The 23,319-nt window shown below is 48.9% G+C and overlaps 1 protein-coding gene across 3 annotated transcripts in view; it reads right to left on the reverse strand.

The window, feature by feature from the left end:
• ARHGAP39 (Rho GTPase activating protein 39) overlaps positions 1-23,319 on the reverse strand; it is a 157,002-nt gene that overhangs the window by 27,312 nt on the left and 106,371 nt on the right. For all 3 annotated transcript variants that reach the window (XR_015743332.1, XM_087931811.1, XM_087931810.1), the window contains exons 4-5: positions 19,975-21,370; positions 10,609-11,170 (exon numbers count right to left, since the gene is read on the reverse strand). Coding sequence is in view for 2 of the 3 variants with exons in the window: in XM_087931811.1 (XP_087787937.1) it covers positions 10,609-11,170; positions 19,975-21,370 (1,958 nt within the window). In the remaining variant the exon portion in view is untranslated. The remainder of the gene's footprint in view (positions 1-10,608; positions 11,171-19,974; positions 21,371-23,319) is intronic.

A 23,319-nucleotide genomic window follows, 5' to 3' on the forward strand; every position in this document is an offset into this window, starting at 1 on the left:
CCATTCTGGAGAAATGGATATCCAATCTCTTCTTTAAAACCTCCGGTGATGGAAGCATCCACGACTTCTGAAGGCAAGACGTTCCACTTGTTCTCACTGTCAGCAAATGTCTCCTTTGCTCAGAGTTGGCTCTCTCCTGGATTAGTTTCCATCCGTTACTTCTTGTCCTGCCTTCAGGTTCTTTGGAGAATCGGTCAACCTTCTCTTCTCCAGGATAGCCCCTCAACTATTGCAAGACTATCATGTTCGATGGGTAGACATACCTAGCTCCCTCAATTGTCCATCATATGGTGTAGCCTCCAAACCATCATCTTAGATACTCTTCTCTGCACTATTTCTATGGCATCAACATCTCAACATAGAACTTCTAACCTAGTCCGATCCCATGCTTGCGCAGGAGACCCCATAGCATCCTGGACAAATAGCTGTCCAGGCTCTTCTTGAAAACCACCACTGATGGAGCACCCATAACTCCTGAAGGCAACTTCTGTTCCATGGTTGTTTCTTCTCACTATCAGGATGTTTCTCCTTATTTCTAGGTTGGACATATCTGGTTCCTGCCACATCGTATGGTTTAACCTATAGTCCCACCATCTTTTTTGCACTCTTTCTAGACTACAAAAGCGCTCTGAAGACCAGCCGAGTACCACCCCCCCAGAGCTACCATCTTATCCCGCTGAATTGCTGACGTTCATCCATCCGTTCTTGCGGGTGAAACGAGACACTCCATCCAAAGTCGTCTTCTGCACGTCCAACCATCCACGTGAATGTGCCAGAGGGAAGGGAGGAGGTCCAGTACCTTGGGATGACTTCCTTGGCTGCCAATCCGAGGGCTTGGCGCGGTGTTGGAAAGCCTCAGAGATGACACAATGGACCTCCACGGGCTTTACACTGATGTGGATGCTACTAGCAGGTTGGCAGTGTCCCCTGTCCTTGTAATCTCCTCCTCCTCTTGCTCCTCTACCTACTTCATCCTGCTCCTTGTTTATCTCCTCCTCTTCCTCATCTATCTCCTCCTCGTCTCCTCTTCCTCATCTATCTCCTCACCCGTCAACTCTAGGGGGAAAAAACAACACACACACACACACACACACACACACCTTGTTAACGACACCAGGGGGCTCCAGAGAAAAGAAGTCTCGATTTAACCCACCGTCTGTGATTCAACAAGGCTGGAGTCTTAATCGGGAAGAGAGGCGGAGGACCGCACAACACAAAAGCACAAGAGAGGGCCTGTGCGGCCGACTTGCTGTCGCCCACACACCACCTCGCATCACAAAGAGCCACAAGCAAAGAACAAGGGCTTGTAATGTCAGGGCCTGCCAGCATGGGTGGGGTGGGAGAGGCCAGGAAGGACTGAGTCAAAGCCCCAAACAAGTCAGCCTCTGTTTTGTGTCTGCAATGGGGATGGGGGACCCCAGCCAGGAGAAAACAAGAAAAGGAGTTGTCTTGAAGAAACGGCAGAAGTTGGCATCTCCAGAACGCCCACCAAATGTCCTCAGAGTCAGGAACTTGGAACGGCTGACTCTGGGCCAAAACAAGTCGGAATTTTGTGGTCTGGTTTTGATGAAGGCTAATAAAGGAGAATTGTTGTAGCTCAGAGTTGGCATGAAGGGTCCTTGGCGCTCTCAGAGCTGGGCTGTTTTCTCGCAGGCGTTTTATTACTGTACTAGGTAACAGCATCAGTGCTAGAAGGAAGAACGGTGTGCGGAGTGTAAGTGGAGGTGGTGGACAAGGACTGTGGAGTCATTGGTGCTCTCTGAGCTTGGTGGTTTTCTGGCAGATGTTTTATTACTCAACTAAGTAACATCTTCAATGATCCTTCCTTCCTTCCCTTCCCTCCCTTCTCCTTAGTGATCTCTGAGCTTGGTGGTTTTCTTGCAGATGTTTCATTACCCAACTAGGTAGGTGACCCTTCCTTCCTTCCTTCCCTCCCTCCCTCCTTCCTTCCTTCTTTCTCCTTGGTGCTCTCTGAGCTAATGTTTTCTTGCAGTCGTTTCATGACCCAACTAGATAACATCAAAAGTCATCCTTCCTTCCTCCCTCCCTCCCTTCTCCTTAGTGATCTCTGAGCTTGGTGGCTTTCTTACAGATGTTTCATGACCCAACTAGGTAACATCATCAGCGCTAGAAAGGAGAGGGGTTTTCACCTTATAGCACTGGCAATGTTATCTAGTTAGCTAATGAAACTGCAAAAAACAACAACAACAACAACCAGGCTCAGAAACCACCAAGGACCCCCCAGTCATCATTCTTCTCCTCCTGCACTCCAAACACCCCACTCCCTTCTAGGACGATTACCTGGCTGGGTCATGAAACGTCTGCAAGAAAACCACCAAGCTCAGAGAGCGCCAAGGACCCCACAGTCCTCCTCCTCCTCCTCCCTTCTAGCACTGATGATGCTCTCTAGTTGGGTAATGAAACGTCTGCAAGAAAACCACCAAGCTCAGAGAGCACCAAGGACTCCCTTATTTTGCTCAGTCCCTCCTTTGCTCAGAGTAAATATTCCAAGTTTCTCAACTACAGGTAATCCTCAACCTACGATTGGAAATCAGACTTTCCGTTGCTAAGCAGGGCAAGCTTTAAGTGAGCTGGGGTCCAATTTTAAAAGGTTTTTATACGACGGGATTGTTAAGCGAAACTCTCCTTAACAATTCTACAACTTCTTTTTTGCCACAATTGCTAAGCCATCCGCTGTTGTTAGGCGGAATCTGGGTTTCCCTTTGGACTTCGCCTGTCGGAAACTGTGTCTCCCATCCAACTAAGAACCAGATCCAACCTAGTTTTTATTTTGGAAAGGGTGCAGAGAAGAGCAATGAAGATGATTAGGGACTTAAGAGGATAAAACATACAAGCAACGGTTGCTGCAATTTGGGTAAAGGTAAAGGTTCCCCTCCTGGCACATCCGTGCTAGTCATTTCCGGCACTAGGGGGCGGTGCTAATCTCCGTCACAAAGCTGAAGAAGAGCCAGCGCTGTCCGAAGACGTCTCCGTGGTTATGCGGCCGGCAGGACTAAACACCCTCGAAGGCGCACGGAGCGCTCTTCCCTTCCCACCAAAGGGGTCCCTATTTTTCTACTTGCATTGTTTACGTGCTTTCAACTGCTAGGTTGGCAGAAGCTGGGACAAGTCACGGGAGCTCACTCCGTGATGCGGCGCTAGGGATTCGAACCACCGAACTGCCGGCCTTTCTGATTGACAAGCTCAGCGTCTTAGCCACTGAGCCACTGCGTCCCCTATCGAATATGTCCAGTTTAAGGAAGAGAAGGACCAGGGGAGACATGATAGCAGTCTTCCAGTATCTCAGGGGCTGCCCCAAAGAAGAGGGAGTCAAGCTATTCTCCAAAGCACCTGAAGAGGCAGGACAAGAAGCCACGGGTGGAAACTAATCGAGGAGAGAAGCAACTTAGAACTAAGGAGGAATTTCCTGACGGTGAGGAGAAGTGAAACGTCTTCAAAGAAAAAAACGGAAAGTCCAACTGCCTCTTGAAAAAAGCACCTCGTGGACAACTGAAGACATAAATAAACCTCCAGGCGTCCTCAACGACCTTCTAAAAGGATGCAAATGACCAGCTGTCCGCAAGAAGTATAAAGTCCAGTTGCCTCTTGAACAAAAAACACCTTTGGGACACTCCTGAAAAAAGCAAGAATAACAGATATTGTCATTATTTTTCAGGCAGCGGAACTGGAAAATACTTTGCCGCCACCATAGAGCAGTACCCAGAAACAGGACTCGTTTTTCATGAGGTCTAGGAACTTGGGTCTTGGATTCTTGAATTCCTTTCCGGTGCAGCCTTAAAGCACCACGTGAGGTGGCTTCTGCAAAGGGTGGGAGGCCTCTGGCAAAACCTTATTTTTAACCGCAGCTTTCACTGAAGCATCTCAAGAACATTTGAAGAGATGACAAATCCTCCTTTTGCTCCAGTTTTTCACGAGACACTTGGCTTCTCCTTCTCCTTCTTTCTTTTTTTTGGGAACGAAAAGCCAAACTGAGCAGAATCTCAAGACGCTTTAAACACCATCATTTTTCCACTGGAGGGTTTTTTGTTTTTGTTTTTGTCTTTCGATATTTGCCGAAAAATTCCTCCAGTTTTGGCTGGCCCTTCAAGCAAATTAACAAACGCTTCTCCAGGCTGGAAGCTCTGCGAGAAAATAAATACGCCTTGCAAAGCTAAATTACGTAACTGGTCTCCGTAATGCAAACAACATTCTTTTTTTTCTTTTTGCATTATTTTTTAAAAACGTCTCTCTAGTGAAACAGAACAAAGGACCACAACAAGTACAAGAAATAACAAAGCCACCATCATAAAATTAGACGTGTGAGGCACCTCGTACACATTTACAACTGTTTTTGCACAACGGTTTTGATAAAAGGATGAGTGTATTCCATCCAAACTGTTGGTCGGCGTGGATGATTTTCGTGTAATTGGAAAATGATCTTGGCAGTCATAGAGTCATAGGACCGAAAGAGACCCTGGAGGTCTTCTAGTCCAACCCCCTTTTCAAGCAGGAGACCCCTCCTGTACCATTTCAGATAAGTGGCTGTCTTGTCTCTTCTGAAAAACATTCAGTGTTGGAGCATCCATAATTTCTGGTGGCAAGCTGTTTCACTGGTTAATTCTCATCCAAGAAGCTTCTTCAGCTCTGACTGGGATGGTGGGGAATGGAAGGATTTATACTCCTTGCAGACAGTTGGTCATTTGCATCCTTTTAGAGGACCGTTGAGACCACCTGGAGGTTTACCTGTGTCTTCAAAGAAAAACCAGAACGTCCACATGCATCTTGAGAAAGCACCCTTGGGACAACCGTGACCTGGATGACCAAGTATATCTCCATAGATGTTTTCCAGGAGAAATGGGCCAATTTTGAGCCAAATTATGCAGAGGTGATCTCTTAGATGCAAAGAACTTCTAGATTCCTTGAAGATCTCCAGAAATTACATCAGCTCCTGCGAACTGGTATCGTCCAACTGGCGATCCTTGGAATGTCCAGCCATCAAGAACAAAATCCCAAATGTCGCTGGAGGATCTTCACACAGGGAGCCCAGTTGGAGACCATGTGGTGGAGACTGGTGAGAAACCTAAGACTTTGGTCTCCAAGGTCTAGGTTCCTCAACAGTCTTCATCACATGGAAGTCTTTGCATCCAAAGTATCCAATAATCAGTGGATTGTAGAAGGCAGGTTGACAGTAATTGTGAGCTCAACCCTTTCTACAGAATTCTTCTCCAACCTGATGTCCTCGGCTTGCTTCAATTCAGCCATGTTGGTGAAGGATTATGGGAAATTGCAATAAGGCCACCTGTGTGAAACCTACATTTGGGGCGTCTCTGATTCCCTTTGAAATGGGGGGGTTCAGGAAGTGGTTGACCTCCAGTATGCCATCTCACTACCTCTGACCATAACTTCTTCTGAGGCTTCCCAAGACACAGGAAGAAGGTGTATCCCATCCAGAAGACCACGAGGAGCTCTGAGGACACTGTTTATCCCAAGCTTTGGACATCTACTCCATAAAACGCAGCCTTGTTTCCAAAATTCTTTTCCAACCTGGTGTCCTAGGTGTGTTTCAATTCAGCCATGATGGCCAGGGATTATGGAAAATTGCAAGCCAACCAAGGGTGGGATTCAGCCGGTTCAGGTGAACCGGGTGTTAAATTTACATCTGGTTCACCAAACCGGTAGTTGAACGAAAGACTGGCCCCATCTGCCCCGCCGCGCTGAGACTCTGGGAGGGTGAAAAACAGCCTTCCTGGAAGTCCAGAAACAGGCCTGTTTCCGGCTTCTGGAGGGCCTCCGGAGCCCGAGGGAGGCCACTTTCACCCTCCCAGAGGTGAAGGAAGCCTCTGGATTCTGGGGAAGGTGAAATACGGCCGTCCCAGGAGTTCCAGTAGCAAAGAAACCGGATTTTTGAATCCCACCCCTGAAGCCAACGTACCTGCAGGTCAGTGGATTGTGGAAGGCGGGTTGACGATAATTGGGAACTTCAGGATTTCACACAATTGTGTGGTCCCCAGGGTTAAGCCTAGGGCTACCGGGATGAGCAGATGATCTTGGAAGTCATAGAATTATAGGACTGAAAGAGACCTTGGAGGTCATCTAGTCCAGGGGTCGCCAACCTCTTGAATCTCAGGGACCACCAAACTCAGTTTTAAAACCCGCAGGCCAGAGACCCTGGGAAAATCCCAAAAATGTCTGCAGGAAAATCCCCCCCACCCGGTTTTCCTACCGATTGATCATTCTTGATTTGGGATCACAGGATTCCGCCTCCTGCTCCATTCTCCGAGGGAGGGAGAGAAAGAGAGAGAGAGAGACTTTGGGCTTCATGCAAGGAAAGCAGCAGAAGCCGCAAAAGTCTTTTTTTCTCTGCCCCAAACTCCCCCAGAAATGAGTCTTTGTGGGACTTGTTGCACTGGCGCAGCCTCTTGGAGCAGGAGGCCTTGCAGGGTCCCAAAGACTCATTTCTGGCAGAGTTCGGGGGAGAGAAAGGCAGACTTTGGCTGCTTTCCTTGCATGTAACCAAAAGCAGAAGAAGAAAGAAGCGGAAAGAAGCAACCTGGTGGCCCCCTTCCACCCTCTCCACTCTCTCCTCACTCCCTCGTGATGTTCCCAAGGCAAGCGACGCAAGCCTTGTGTTCCCGTGGGCCATGTGGGTGGCACAGCCTTGTGTTCCCGCGCAGCCTGGATTAATTGCTTTGGGGGGGTGACATTTCTCTGCGGACCACCAAAATTTTCTCAAGGACCATCAGTGGTCCCCGGCCCACTGGTTGGCAAACACTCTTCTAATCCAACCCTCCAGGAACTATCAAGGAAAAGGCCAAAGACAATCCAGGGAGACGTTTTCCATACCTCTGTAATGAAATCGTTTGTGGGGCTGTTACTTCTTACGCAAAGGACGTTCCGCTGCTTCGTGAGCTAGAACCGTCTTTTTCAACCTTGGTGACGTTGAAGCTGGCCTTCGGACTCTCAGAATCCCCTAGGGACCTTGCTGTTAGAATAACAGCCCAGGGTTCAAAACGCCTGGCACAACCAATTACCAGCTTTAACCCAGGGGTGGGATTCAACCGGTTCAGACCAGTTTGAGCGAACCGGCCGTTAAATTTGCACCTGGTTCGCCAAACTGGTATTCGAAACGACCCCACCCACCCGAGCCCTCCCCTCCCCGGAGTCTCCAAATAACCCATTTTCGATGCAGGTGAAGTGCAGGGGCCGCAGGGAGGTTCTGGGAGAGGGGGAAACGGGCTTTCCAGAAGGACCGGAAGTCTGGAAATGGGCCTTTTACTGGCTTCCGGAGGGCCTCCAGAGCCTGGGGGAGGCCGTTTTTTCCCCTCTCAGAGGCCTGAGGGAAGTTGCGGACTCAGGAAGGTGAAAAATAGCCTCTCCTGGAAGTCTGGAAACAGGCCTTTTTCCAACTTTTGGAGGGCCTCCAGAGCCCGGGGGAGGCAGTTTTCGCCCTCCCAGAGGCCCGAGGGAAGCCTCCTGACTCTTGCGAAGGTGAAAAACGGCCCTCCCGGAAGTTCCAGTAGGCCACGTCCACCCAGCAACCGAGCAGAGAACCGGTTGCTGGGATTTTTGAATCCCACCCTCGGCTTTAACTGTCAGGACCCTAAAAGCAGAAGAAGGAGAAGAGTCAGCAGGAAGATTCAAAGCCGGGGACAGGTGACATTTGCAGGAAGATGACGCGGTCAGCAGAAAACGGATGCTCCAGGGGAAAACATCTCCTGTTTCCAAATCAACAAACAGATAGGTATGGATCTCCTTGGGTTCTTCGTCCAGCCTTGGTGTCTAGGACCACGGAATGGGTCCACTTGGTCACCACGAGTCCCGTGGTGGGTGTTTATCATCAGCTGGTTCTCCCACCCATGTCAATAGTCCCCCCCGTCTCCTCGTCCTGGGAGATTCATAGAGGGGGTCAATTTCTCCCTGGCCCATTGGCTGCACGGGTCAAATGGCCACCTGTCCCGATGGCCGATCAGCCGCGGGAGAAGCTAAAAGTGGACAGGGGTCACGGTTTACCAAATGAACTTCTCCCCTGCCGACAAGAAGCGATGCAAAATTTGGCTGGTTTGCTGGGAAAATATAGGATAATGGAAATTTAATCAATAAGTAATTTAAAAAATAAACCAATGGGGTCCCTGGTGGTCTTCGAGCTTGGTTGTTTCCTTGGAGACGTTACATTACCTGACTAGGGAACATCATCACTGCTGGAAGGGACTTAGATGAAAGAAATTGCCTTGTAGCACTGATGGTGTGACATAGTTGGGTAATGAAACGTCTCCAAGGAAATCACCAAGCTCAGAGAGCACCAAGGACCCCACAGCACTCCTCCTCCTTTCTCCAAAATCCCTTCCTTTCTAGCACTGATGATGTTACCTAGTTGGGTAATGAAATGTCTGCAAGGGAACCATCAAGCTCAGAGACCACTAAGGAGCCCGTAGCTGCCATCCTCCTCCTCCTCCCTCCATTCTAGCACTGATGATGTTACCTAGTTGAGTCATGAAACATCTGCAGGAAAACCACCCAGCTCAGAGAACACAAGGACTCCACAGCTCAACCCCGAGCTACAATATTCTCTTCTAAAATAAATAAATATTGTGCTTTCTCGGCTCTCAATTGACAAAACGTAGGAGACTGGCACCTATTTCGGTGCACCACAAATGCACAAGTGTGCCTGCAGGTTTTGTGCGTCTTGGTTAGTCTTGCCCAAAGCCATCAAACTCACCTGCTGTTGAGACTCATGTTGGAATTAGCCATATTTGCCTCTAGACATTGTGGGTGCTCCAATACAGGTAGTCTCGACTTACGACCACAATTAAGGCCAACGTTTCTGTTGCTAAGTGAAACGGGTGTCCCATATTTTTTGACCTTTCTTGCCACATCTGTTCAGTGAATCACTGCAGCTGGCTTAAGGTAGGAACACAGGGGTTAAGTGAATCTGGCATCGCAGAAGGTGATCAGGACACTACAACGGTCATCAACATGAGTCAGGACTCCAGGACACTGCAACCATCATAAATACAAGTCAGTTGCCAAACATCTGAATTTTGATCACATGACCATGGGGATGCCGCAACGATCGTAAGTGTGAAAAAACATAGGCCGCTTTTTTCAGTGCCATTGTCATTTCGAACGGCCGGCGGACGAACGTAAGCTGAGGACTACCTTTACTGGAGAGTTCGCCAGGAAGAGCCCCACTGCGCATGCGCCCGCCCCCCACCGCCAGCCAGCTGATTGTCGGGTACCTGCTGCGCATGCGTGGGAAGAGATGCACACGAGGGTGATGTGCGCGCATGCGCAGGGGCATGTGGCGTGCAGGGGGGTTGCGTGCGCATGCGCAGAGGCGTGCGGTGCATGCGCAGGGGGCAGGGCAAGTTGCGCACGCATTGCATCATGGGTGCAGGCAGCAAGCGCACGCACGAGCACTTTTGGCACGCAATGTGGAAGAGGTTAGCCATCACTGGTATCGGGCAGCGATGGCTAACCTTTTGGGTGCCGCAACCCCAAAATGTAATTCAAGAGCCCCCTGCGCATGCGTCCTGATCCCCCGTTCATGCGCACACGACCCCACGTGTTATGTATATGTAAATAATGTAGTTGGGTTGACTATATATAAGCTACAAATATATATGTTTGTAGCTTTAAGGAAAAATACTGTAATGTATTATGCTGGGTTCTGGTTGGTTAATTATGCTACAAATTGCCATAAGAGGGAGTTATAGATCATGGTTTAATTCTCTTTCTTTTACTCTTTTGCATTGATGATCTCTCTTTATACTGATACTTACTGACTACGGATCGATACTGACTAACCCTGTTTATTTTGATATTCTGTTGATATCGAAGATTGTTTGTTGTATCACGGTTTGATGTTTGTCTGCTGTAAAAGACATGGAACCGGTAAGAAGACTTTATAACTGGATATTTCTGGACTGTTAAAAACATGTATGACATGGACTGTTTATTGGACTGTGCTATTTCTTCAAGTAAACATTAACACAACTTGTTCAACTCTGTATGGCTGTATATTTCTTCATAACTGTTCTCATAAACCATTTTCCGTGTGCCATTTCCCTTTTTATACAAGGATTATTCTGCACATATCCTAACACCACGCATGCACACACACCCCCACCCATTTTTGGCTTCCAGGCTGGTGCAGGCCTTCGAGGTCTAAAACAAGTTATGAAGGGTGCACACAGTCCCTCTGCGTCCCGTTTGGGCTTCCAGGTTGGTGGAGGCCTTCATGTGCAAATCCCCAAAATGTAATGTAAGCGCCCACTACACATGCGCCCCACCCTATCGCGCATGCGCGGCAGACACCCGAAAAACAGGTGCCTGACAGGAGGCACGCATGCATGCGCGTTGGAGGTGGGCTGGGGCGACGGCTAGGTTTGCCATCGCGGGTATAGGGTCTTTTGCTTGAGCAGGGGTTGGACTAGAAGACCTCCAAGGTCCCTTCCAATTCTGTTACGCCTCAGCCTGGGTCACCACTGCTGGCTACCCCAGATGTCTTCTTCTGGTCTTCAATTTGGACCCTGCCTTTTGCAAGGGGGAGAGAAATTGAAGAGCCAACAAAGACACGGCCAGGTCAACGGTGAGTTGAGACACTCTTACCTTTGGTATCGTTCACCGGGTCCATGTGCCTGTAGATGTATCCCTCTAAGTAGGAATGGAACTTGGGCGTGGGTGGGAAGAAAGCCAGGCAGATGGACATCAGCTCCCAACCCCGGGCGAGACTCTCATAGCGGAAGTTCTCAGTGGTCTGCCGGCACAACTGGATGTAAAGCTCGTCGCGGAGGCCCTGCATGCTCCATCCTTTGGTGGCAATCTCCAGAGCTACGTTGAGTTGGTCCGTCTTGGACCGCCGGTCGCCCATGTACATCTGGATGAGCTTGAATATCTCGCAGGCTTCCTTCTTGACGTTGCGGTCGCTGGTCATGATCATGGGCTTCTTGATGGACTCGCTGCTCCAGGCCAGCATGTTGGCGATGGAGATCTTGCGTCGGAAGAGACCTTGTGTGTGCTTGTTGAAGTGTTTGGAGGCCCAGTTCTCAATGTCCGTCTCCGAGGAGGGTTTCCTCAGGTTGAAGGTGGGGAAGACACAGCTGTTGCTGGGCATCATGTTCCGGTTTTGGCGGCTGCTCTCAAACTGGACGCAGGCGCCAAGATCTTCTGACTGGGGAGACAAGGCAAGAGAGGACAACAGTGACCGAACGGCCTTGACTGAGGGAAGACCACCAAACACCCAAGTAATGGTGAAGTCCACCCTCCAGATTTTCTTCCTCACTCCAACCACACCAGAAAATGGAAGAACATGTCCCCAAAGATGCTTTTTAATAAGATAAAAGTCTGTAGAGATTCCCCGTCATCCACGTCATGGTTGTCCCAAAGGTGCTTTTTCAGGAGGCAACTGGTCTTTCTGGTTTTTTCCTTGAAGACATTTCGCTTCTCATCTAAGAAGCTTCTTCAGCTCTGACCAGATAGTGGAGGAATGGAAGGATTCATACTCCTTGTAGACCGCTGGTCATTTGCATCCTTTTAAAGTCGCTGAGGCCACTTGGAGGTTTATCTGTGTCCTCTTAGGGTCACCTGAGTGATGATCCTGGTTTCATTTTTTCCTTCTGGAAATCCACTCCTACCCCCCAACACCATTCCAAGGGTCTTCATCCCAAACTGTACAGCTAAACTGTAGAGATTTCCAGAGAAAAAAATTGCAGGCAACGGGAACCACTTGCCCCACTCAGGTGATCCTGAGGACACAGACAAACCTCCAAGTGGCCTCAACGACCCTCTAAAAGGATGCAAATGACCAGCCGTTTGAAAGGAAGGTAAATCCTTCCATTCCCCACCATCCAGTCAGAGCTGAGGGAGGTTTTTTGGAGGAGAAGCAAAATGCCTTCAAAAGAAAAACCAGAAAGTCCAGTTGCCTCTTGAAAAAAGCACACTGTGCTAACAAAACAGGTGCTCTTATATATATCTTAAGAGCACCTGTATTGTTAGCACAGTGGCACACATTAAAAATGAAATTCTGTTGCCCACTCTCAAAAGAAAGTATACATCTACCCATAAACATATGTAACACACATACACACAGGCTATATATGTACACATGTGTATGTGTGTACACACACACACACACACACATGGACACACTAATCACTGTCTATTTCGAATACGTAGCGGAAAGAGGAAACTTGAGAGTTCACAAGTTTAATACTCTATAGAACAAAAGCTGTGACTGAATCTAGATCAGATTTCCACAAACTTTACAACTTTGTGGATTGGTGGGGGGGAGGAGGAGAGAGGGGGGATGGTTCTGCATGAACAACTGGCGAGTGCGCGTCGGCAGCTCCATTTGTGCCAGTGCCCACCGTTCACACAAATGGAGCATGTATACACACGCCCACTGATTGAGCGTTGACAAGGTTGATGTTATACGGAGCAAAACTTCGATCCGAATCTGGGTGTTCTGCTTCGGGTACCACGGAGCTCCCTCCCAGGAGGGTAACAAGGAAAACAGGTCGTGGAGAGGATGTGTGGCATCCTACACAATCCCACGGACCCTGCTCACAAGCATCACTTATGTGCCACGTCCCAGCAAGAAGGGAGTGAACTGCCAATAATATTTTCTGCTGTCCTCACCACTCACTCCCTCGCCTTCCTGTCTGAAGCAGGAATGATTCCGAACCAGACTCTAATGCCATGCAACAGGATGCTCTCAAGTTGACAGAAAGTGGTAAGGACAAGGGAAGGGAGATTTTCAAAAAGTCAACTGGATTTTTCTTGGTTTGGGTTCCTTGAAAAGGTTTCACTTCCCATCCCAGAAGCTTCTTCGGTTCTTCAGAATATACAACTTCAGAACAGGTTGCAAAGGGGTGGTGTGGCGTTCCCAGACAATTCTGCGTACCCTGCTGAAGCACTGCTTATATGCCGTGTCCTGGGTAGAAGGAAATGAACTGCCGATAAACTTTCCCGCTGTCCTCACCACCCTCTCTGCACAGCCTTCCTGTCTGAAGTAGCAATGCTTCCAAACCGGACTGTCATACCGTATGACAGGATGCTCTTGGTTATAGAAAGTGGTAAGGACAAGGGAAGGAAGGTTTTCAAACAGTCAACTTTTCTTGGTTTGGGTTCCTCAAAAAACGTTTCGCTTCTCACCCAAGAAGCTTCTTCAGTTCTTCAGATTATACAACCGTACAACTTCAGAACTGAAGAAGCTTCTTAGGTGAGAAGCAAGAGGCTTCTTGGTGGGGCAACGCAAGGATTCAATCGGAAGAAGACTTTCTCCTTTGCATGTGAAATGATTTAGATGAACCTCAAGTCGGAGATTATTCTACAGGGACAGCAGAGACCTAGTCCATGGAATCACTTTCCTATAGAGGAAGTCCTCAACTTACAACCATTCTTTTATTGACCGTTAACAACTGAACAGCTGTAGCAATTCACTTAAAAATGGTGGCAAGAAAGGTTGCAACCTGGGACAAAACTCACTTAACACGTCTCACTTAACCACAGAAATGTGGTGCTCAATTGGGGTCATAAATCAAGGAACACCTATATGATAATAGGTTAATATACATTCAAAATTTGCTCCTTAAAAGATAAATGAACTTCAAATGTCACTATCTTAATTTATTCAATTCCATGTCATTTACATATGCATATTAAAGCATATCTGGATTTATCAAATTAACAATGCTATCGTTGGCATCAATACTGTACAGATTATTAGCCTCCAATTCAGTATCACTTGGGGCAGGGGTCTCCAAAGTTTGCAACTTTTAAAATTTCTGGACTTCATATCCCAAAATTCCTCAGCCAGCCATGCTGGCTGGAGAATTGTTGAGGTCCATAAGTTTTAAAGTTGCAAATTTTGGAGACCCCTGCCTTAGGGACTAAACTCCCAGGATTCCCATGCAAGACACTCTCTTACCTCTCATATGGTACCTAGGAATTCTGGGAATTGTAGTTCCAACACTCCCGAAAGGCTAGAGAAGAACACTCTTGATTTATCACCTTCCCAAATGGTTAGTGTGCTGTTATATGCAAATATTACAAATATAGTCCCTCTCCTTACTAGGACATTCCCACTGATGGGTGATGATCCAGTGATGGGTGCACTGTCTTCCTGTAGACTAAAATTCCCCCGTCTGCCATGATGCTTCCAAATATTCACTTTATTTATTAAATTTATGCTCCCTATGCAAAGAGACTCTGGGTGCCTTAACAATACCATGAAATCGTGAATATCAAAAGATGAAAATGCTTGTCTTGCAGGTCTTTTGCTAAGCAAAAAAAAACCGATCTCCCGGCTGGATATATTTTTGTTCCTCTTAAATCCCTATCATTTAGTTCTGTTTCACTCATTTGCTTCACTTAACTGTGCATTAAATTTCTTACACAGCCCATCTCCTCTAACTGGGTGGTTTATTCTGCAATATAAAACAATAGAAACGCTTGAACAGAGAAGCACAGATAAAACAAAGAGGTTAAAAATCAGGATTAACACTTGCAGGTTCAAAGTTAAATCAAAAAGTTCAGTAGGCTGATAAACATTTTAACAAGAGGGTGGGAGCTCTCTCAAACTACCAACAAATGCCCAGAGTTGCACCCCACTCTTAAAGACACCTCCGTGCTAACTTTCCACAGAGAAAACTAAGGACTTAAAACTACAGGCTGTGATTGTGGAGTCAGAAAACACAGTTCTTTGCTAGGGGTGTTTTTCATTTGAGATTTGGAAAGTATCGCGACACCCTTCCAATATTTACTAGGGTGCCACACAAAAGGAAGTTTAAACCTGTTCGCCATCGTTCCAAAATGCAGATCCGGGAACAAAATATTGAGATTTAAAAAACGCTGACCTCCATCCCCCACTGCATCAAAACTTGGATGACCAAAGGATACTGAATCCTATCCAAAATACCGTAGGAGAAAATCTCAGGGTTTCTTGCAACCGTGTTTGGCGAATATCTTCCTTCTTTCTCCGCTGGAAAGATCTTCCAAACAGAGAATAAATCAGATCAGGACAAGCTTATAATCAATCTTACGCAGAGGGTAAACATGTGTAACAAGCTTAGAGCTTTGTGGGATTATAAACTGGGGTGGAAACAAGCCAAATTTAACAGAACAGCAGACGTACGTGGCTTTTTATGGTTTAAGAAAAACAGAATAAGAGCTTAACATAGTTGGAAGGGACCTTGGAGGTCTTCTAGTCCAACCCCCTGCTCAAGCAGGAGAACCTAGACCATTTCAGACAAATGGCTGTCCAATCTCTTCTTGAGAACTTCCAGTGTTGGAGCATTCACAACTTCTGGAGGCAAGGAGTTCCACTGGTTACTTGTTCCCACTGTCGGGACATTTCTCCTTCTTTCAAAGTTCTTTTCTCCTTGATGAGTTTCCATCCGTTGTTTCTTGTCCTGCTTTGGAGAATAGGTTGACCCCTTCTTCTTTGTGGCAGCTCCTTCAACACTGGGAGATGGCTATCGTGTCACCCCCGAGTCCTACTTTTCATTAAACTAGCTATACCCATTGCCCTCCAAGGCCCCTTCCAATTTTGTTATTCTCTCGTTCCATTTTTATGCACAAAGAACGGTTGCAGTAGGTCTAGTCCAAGGGTCTTCAAACTTGACAGCTTTAAGATTGGTGGACTTCAACTCCCAGAATTCCTGAGCTAACCTGACTGGAGGAGGAATTCTGGGAGTTGAAGTCCACCAGTCTTAAAGCTGATCAAGTTTGAAGATCACTGGCCTAGTCTAATAAAGAGAAAGGCTGCTAGGGTGACGTCATAGCAGCCGTCCAATATTTGAGAAGCTGCCATATAGAAGAGGGGTTCAACCAAGGCTGGCTGGGGAATTCTGGGAGCTGAAGTCCACAAGTCTTAAAGTGGCCATGTTTGGAGATCCCTGGTCTTAAGTGATCAATGATAGGACAGCTGAGATGATGGGTGATGGACAGTTGACAGAGTGGGCCTGACCTAAGACACCTGACAGGTCCTTGTCAGGAGAAGCCCACCCACCCCCATTTAGGGAATGATCCAACTCCCCCCATGCATTACCTGCAGGGGTGGGCTTCAAAAAAAATTAGCAACTGGTTCTCTGCCCGGTTGCTGGGTGAGCATGGCCATGGTGGGCGTGGCCTAGTCGGCCTCCTGCACCATGGCCAGTGGGGGAGGGCTTTTCGCCTTTCTCAGAGCTCAGGAGGCTTTCCTCGAGCCTCCGGGAGAGCGAAAACAGCCTCCCCGGGCTCTGGAGGCCCTCTGGAGTCAAGAAACGGGCCCATTTCCGGCCTTCTTGAACTTCCGGGAGGCCTGTTTTCGCTCACCCGGGCTCCAGAGGCTTTCCTCGAGCCTCTGGGAGGCGAAAACGGCCTCCCAGGCTCCGGAGGCCCTCTGGAGGCAAGAAACAGGCCCGCTTCTGGCCTTCCAGAACTTCTGAGAGGCCTGTTTGTCACCCTCCCTGGGCTCTGGAGCCTTTCCTTGAGCTTCTGGGAGGGCAAAAATGGCCTCCCCAGGCTCTGGAGGCCATCTGGAGGCCAGAAACAGACCCCCTTCCGGGCTTCCTGAACTATCAGGAAGCCCGTTTTTCACCCTCCCCAGGCTCCAAAGGCTCTCTGGAGGCCAGAAACGGGCCTGCTTCTGGCCTTCCCAAACTTCCAGGAGGCCCTTTTTTGCTGTCCCGGGGCTCCAGAGGCCTTCCTCGAGCCTTCGGGAGAGCAAAAACAGCCTCCCCAGGCTCCGGAGGCCTTCTGGAGGCTGGAAATTGGCCCACTTCCGGCCTTCCCGAACTTCTGAGAGACCCGTTTATCGCCCTCCCTGGACTCTGGAGCCTTTCTTTGAGCCTCTTGGGAGGGTGAAAATGGCCTCTGGAGGCCCTCTGGAGGCCAGAAACAAGCCCGCTTCCGGGCTTCCCTCTTTTTCCTTCCTTGCTCTCTTTCTATCTGTCCTTCTTTTCCTTTCCTCTTTCCCGTCTCTTCTTTCATGCTCAAATACAAAAGGGGAAAACATTTCTGCCTTTGTGTTGTGTTGTTTTCAGTTTGTTTCGCTAGCCCGCTGGCAGCAAAAATGGAGCTCAGGACCACGCGTGGTCGCTCCCTCCCATGTCCTGTTTTTGGCTGTGACGGCCTCCTACGGCTACCACCACCCCGGCTCCATTTTCGCTGAGTGAGGCACCGCGGGCTGGTCCTTCGCTGTTTCCAGGCTAGCCTCATGGGCCCGGGGGCTTTGAGTGTGACACCCCTGTCTTAGAGGCTCCAGTGAAACTTCCTTTAATTGCTTTCAAATTGCTCGCTTGTCTGACAACGGAAAGGATCAGGCGATTTGTTTGTTTGCCAGCGATATGTTAATGAGGTTTCTTCTGACAGTTAATGATTTTTCTGGAGCTTCATTTGCATAAAGAAATGAAGACGACAAACCTGACCAGGGGGAAACCGAGGCACGGCAAACGATTTCATTCTGGCTTTTGTCATCGGTGACCTAAAACTACACCATTTCGATCAGAATGGAGCTGGCAGGGACCTGGGAGGTCTTCTAGTCCAACCCCCTGCTCAAGCAGGAAGCCCTAATCCCATGATGGGGAACCTATGGCATGTGTGCCACAGGTGGCACGCAGAACCATTTGTGTGGGCACGCCAGCCCCAGCAAAATTTAACCTGTAACTGCACATGCGTGTGCCTCCCAGCTGATTTTCGGCCCATTTGAGGCCATTTTGGCCCTCCCGGAGCCTCGAAGGAAGCCTCTGCAGCCTTGGGAGGCCGAAAAATGGGCCTTCTGGAAATACCAGAAGTGCCAAAACTTTTCAACCTCCCGAGGCTCCCGAGGCTTCCCTCGAGGCTGAAAACGGCCTCCCCCAGGCTCCAGAGCCCCCCCACCAGAGACTGCAAATGGGCACTTCCGATATTTCCGGAAGGCCCGTTTTTCGGCCTCCAAAGGCTGCAGAGGCTTTCCTTGAACCTCCGGGCGGTGGGGGGAGGGGGAAACGGCCTCAAACGGGCCGAAAACTAGCTTGGAGGCACGCGCATGCGCAGTGCAGGTAAGGGGGCAGGGTGTTGCGCACGCATGCGCAGGGGGGAACGGGGCGCAATGCATTGTGGGTGCCGGCACAGGCGCACGTGCTATGGGCACACCACAACAAAAACGTTCGCCATCACTGCCCTATACTATTTCAATCAGAACAGAGCCGGATGGGGCCTTAGAGATCTTCTAGCCCAGCCTTGGAGATCTAATCTAATCCCTGCTCAAGCTGCAGACCCGAATCCCTGTTGCAAAGCCACGCATAGACATAGGAAATGTTGCATTTTCTTGACCCCTGACAATTTTATCTCCCTTCCAGTTTAGAATAAATCTTTTCTGTTGGACAGTGCCTTGTTTTCTCTTTTATAAATGAACACTGTTGTTTCTGCGGTGGAGCGGCCTAATTTTTATTCTGCAAGCAATTTATCTTGCGAAGTCCTTTTTAATGACGGTTACAAGGGTGCGCGGCTGGGAAGTCTGCCGTGGAATCAATTGTTCCATCGATCCTCACCGCTTAGGCCAGCCTTGGCGTGTTGGGACTCATCAGAAACAGATCAAACAAAACACAGTCAGAATGCTCCGGTCTAAGAAAATCACAAATGAACCGTCCCCAGCAGGTTTGAACATAGCTGAGAAAAAGAAAAGAGAAAAGAAAAAAACAGAAGAAAATATCTATATCCCAGCGGTTGAAATGTAGGGTCTTTGGTGCTCTCTGAACTTGGTGGTTTTTTTGTAGACATTTCATGACCCAACTAGGTAACATCATCAGTGCTGGATGGTGCAAACCTCACTCCCTTCTAGTACTGATGATGTTATCCAGTAATGAAACAACTGGAAGAAAACAAGCAAGTTCAAAGACCCTACAATCCCGCCTCCTCCTTTTCCTCTCCACAAACCCCACTCCCTTCTAGCATTGATGCTGTTTCCTAGTTGGGTAATAAAATGTCTGCAACAAAGCAACCTAGCTCAGAAAGCATCAACGACCCCACATTCGTTCTCCTCCTTCCCCTCCTCCCCGCTAACTCTCTTCTAGCACTGATAACGTTACCCAGTTGGGTAATGAAACGTCTGCAAGAAAGGAAACAAGCTCAGAGACCCCACAGTCGTTGTCCTCTTCCTCCTCCTCCTTTCTGCAAACCCCACTCTTCTAGTACTGATGACGTTACATAGTTGGGTAATGAAACATCTGCAAGCAATCGACCAAGCTCAGACGGCACCAAGAATCAAACAAGAAAAAAGAAAAAGAAAGAAATCTCATTTGCTTTCAAGCATTCTTTCCTTTCCTCTCTCTCTAGAAGACAATTCCTGCCCTATTTTTTGCTTTGCACTTGTTTCCTTTGAACCGCCCTTCGGACCCGAATTTGATATCAAAAGCATCACAACCTTACTGCACAAAAGGATATCTTTGTGCAACTTACATAATCCGTTATCATTTGGGCGACAAGACAAATGTGAAAAAATTACATAAGTTAGGCCTCGTGACGTCACAAGGCTACGGAAGCCCGAAACTGCATAAACCGCCTCCTCATCACACTACACAGTTCTGAGTTTCTGCAGCAATCGCAAACAAGTTACAATGTCAGCCAAACCAGGGAGCCAGAGAATCGCCAAGTGTCGGGCACATCATCATCATCGTCAACTATAACAATTTCTAAATAAAAGAAGAAGGGAGACAGTGCAATTCTGAACCCAAAGAAGTAGCAATAGCCCTTAGACTTATATACCGCTTTACAGGGCTTTCCAGCCCTCTCTAAGCGGTTTACAGAGTCAGCCTCCTGCCCACAACAATCTGGGTCCTCCTTTGACCCACCTCGGAAGGAGGGAAGGTTGACTCAACCTTGAGCCAGTCAGGATCGAACTCCTGGCAGTGAGTTAGCCTGCAATACTGGATTCTAACCACTGCACCACCACGGCTCTTAAGTGCCATAGCCCTCCTTCAACTTCCCGCTCATTCCTCGCCCTGCTCGTCTTACCTGGGACGGATGCAAGTATGGCTCGGGCGACGCCAAATTCGTCTGCACGGACACGCTCTTTTCCAGCAGGATTTGCGGAAAGGCCAACTTCTCAAACGGGTTGCGTTTCCAGTGCTTGTTCTCCTGCTGGGCCAGCGCCTCGTCCTCGCTGAAGGCGCGCACCACCGGTCCCGGCATAGGCAGCGGCACAGCCCCATCGCTCTCGTACCCGGAACCATCCTTCTGGGAGTCCCAGCTGCTGCGCTGCCTCATGTGATAGTGGGCTTGCTGAGCCTCCCAAGCCAGGCGGGCCTGAGCCAGGAAGGGCTCTGCCGAAGCCCTGCAGGACTCCCCTTCCACCGACCGGCTCTCCAGACGCCCACCCGGGGACCGGCTGCACCCAGACAGAGGCCTGTCCTCTAGCATGCCTTCGTCACGCTCGCCGGAGCCGTCGGTGGATGATGTGTTGGGGTCATATGAAAAAGCGGGCTTCCGGCTCTTTCGTTTGCGGCTGCCCGGGGAGTAACCCGTGGAGGAGAGTGTGTTCTGCTGGCTGGAGCAGGACATGGAATCCTCCCCCTCCGACGGCATGACAGCCGGAGGGCTGTGCCGGAAATCTGCCCCTTCCATGCTGCTGTAGTCACCAGATTTGATCTCCAGGCGTTGGTCCCGCATCAGGCAGGAGCTGTGCTGCAGCGAGTAAGAGCCACCGATGGGGTTGGGCGAGTACTTGTGCCGGGGGGCGCTCTTCATGGTAGGGCTGGACCCCACCTGCTCCACATACACCAGTTGCCGGACGTACTCCTTGCCGGCAGGGCTGTACTCCAGGCTCATGAAGCGGTCCGAGCCCTTCTGCTTGGTCAAGACCAGTTGCTGGTACGGGGAGTTGGAGCCCTGTTTGGGGGACTGCAGGAACGAGTGGGGCTTGCGGATGGGCGACTTTTGGGGCGAACCCGCTTTGTAGCTCCCGCCGGCCTCGAACTGCATATCCACTGGGGGCTCGTCATAGATGGGGGCCTGGTACTCCATGGGAGGCTCCTCGTACAAGGGCGGCTCGTAGGCGTAGCGCGGAGAGGAAGGCTGAGACTCGCTGGAGTGCTTGCGGTGCTGGCCCTGCATCGGGGAGCAGAAAGGGTCCCCCCGCGCCAGCAATGGGGAGCAGCTGCCCACATGATCGGCCCGTTTCAGGAAGGGCGAGGGCTTCCGCTCGGGGAAGAAGACCGAGTTGTCGGAATCGGTGGCGAAGGTTTGGAGGTTGGGAGAGGGCTGGCCACCCGAGGGCCTCCGCGACCGGGTGCCCTGCTGATGGTCAAGGGTGTAGCCGTTACCCTGATGCATCAGGAAGCTGGGCTCGCGGTCCGTCACCTTGATTAGCATCCGTTCCTTCGTCCCCGTGTTCCAACGAAGAGAAGATGCCCTGAGCAGAGGAGAAAGAGAAGAATGGGGATCAGGAAGAATAACAAAGAGATGTCTCCTTGTCCACGGGTGTCGTGTTTTTTAATCAGGACTTCTCTTCATCTGTAACACAAAAAGAGACTAGACAGAAGAGCATTCATCGGTAGAACCCCAAATGACCCAGTGTGATGACCCAGAGCGTGACACAAAAATAAAAAAGTCACAGAAGTAGAATAAATTCCCTTTAATGCCTCCAACTTGGGCCTCAGTGTCCAATTATCCTCAGCTGGATATCAAACTCTTCCAAAAACAGTCTACAAATGGAGTAAATGCAGTCCAAACCCAAAGTAAAGATAATTAGAATTTTTTAAAAAAAACCAACACAAACCACACCAAAGTCATTAACACAGCAGGCCAGGATGATAAATTGCAGATTTCCACAAGATCGTGCAGCACCCACAGTTGGGCGGATGCCAAAACCCAGATAAGTCTTAACCAAGATAATGCACGCTTTGCTTCCAGCAAGGAGCTGTGTGCAAATGCCCTTCTTATATCCCGTTCTCCCAGCTGCAACCAATGAAAGGGATCAGGGCCCTTTTCTCTCCCATAAGCCAGGTTGCTCCCTTCTCCGCTCCTCCCTGCGTGCCCTAGGATGAAGAGGGGGTGGCCCTGGGTCTTCCTCTGAATGCCCAGCCGGACTGTGCCCTTCCCCCATTTCTTCCACAGCCACCGGATCCACACTCCCATTCCCTGTCAGCTGCTCAATCTCCCCCTCAGAATCAGACCACAACAGGGGCATCACACCCAGTGTGTCCATGAGGGCTTCCTCCTTTGGGGAACCTTTTGAGAACTTGCCCTGTCATGATCTAGATCGGGCGGTCTCCAAAGTTAGCAGCTTTTAAGATTTGTGAAGAACTTCAACTCCCAGAATTCCTGGCTGTCCACAAGTTTTAAAGCTGCCACGTTTGCAGAACCCCGAAAGCATCTGCCGGACCCATCACACCTGGCAATACTGGTTTGTTAAATTATGGGTTTTATTTATTTAATTTATAGATTAATAGAATTAATTAATAGAAGGGGAACTTACCCGATTTGTAGAGGATACTAAGCTGGCAGGAATAGCTAACACCTTAGAAGATTGGCTCAAGATCCAGATGGATCTTGACAGACTAGAACCCTGGGCCATATCTAACAAAATGAAATTCAACGTAGAGAAAAGTAAAGTCCTACACTTACGCAAGAAAAGCCAAAAGTACACATATAGACGGGTGAAACCAGGCTCAATAGCAGTAACGTTAGAGGGATCTTGGAGCCTTAGTGGACAACCAGCTAAATATGAGTTTAGCAGCCAAAATAGCTAATGCAATCCTAAGTTGCATTAACAGAGGGATACAATCAAGATCAAGTGAGGTACTAATACCACTCTATGAAGCCTTAGTAAGGCCACACCTAGAGTCCTGCATCCAGTTTTGGTCACCACACTATAAAAAAGATGTTGAAACTCTAGAAAAAGTACAGAGAAGAGCAACCAGGATAATTAGGGGACTGGAGGCTAAAACGTACAATGAACGGTTGCAGGAACTGGGCCTGGCTAGTCTAGGGAAGAGAAGGACCAGAGGAGACATGATAGCAGTCTTCCAATACTTGAGGGGCTGCCACAGAGAGGAGGGGGTCTGTGGGGGCGGGGGTTGGACTAGATTACCTACAAGGTCCCTTCCAACTCCGTTAATCTATAATTTATATCCCGCCTTTATTGCTTTTGCAGGTGCAGGTTTCAGGTTTCCGAGTAACACACTCAAAGAAATCAGAACTTTGAGGCAGGAAAGAACATGTTTATTGGATACATCATATTGGCACAGCTTAGTGAAAGCCAGCTCTAAAAATTTCTCGTGATTATAGCATAATTAAAGATGTAAATGTTTCCATCTCCCAGTGTCCCAGGTCACATTGTTTAATTAAAGTAGTGGGCGG

The sequence above is a fragment of the Pseudonaja textilis genome, chromosome 3 (genome assembly GCF_049901715.1).
Source record: "Pseudonaja textilis isolate UNSWEBS1 chromosome 3, rPseTex1.2, whole genome shotgun sequence".
Lineage (NCBI taxonomy): Eukaryota > Metazoa > Chordata > Lepidosauria > Squamata > Elapidae > Pseudonaja > Pseudonaja textilis.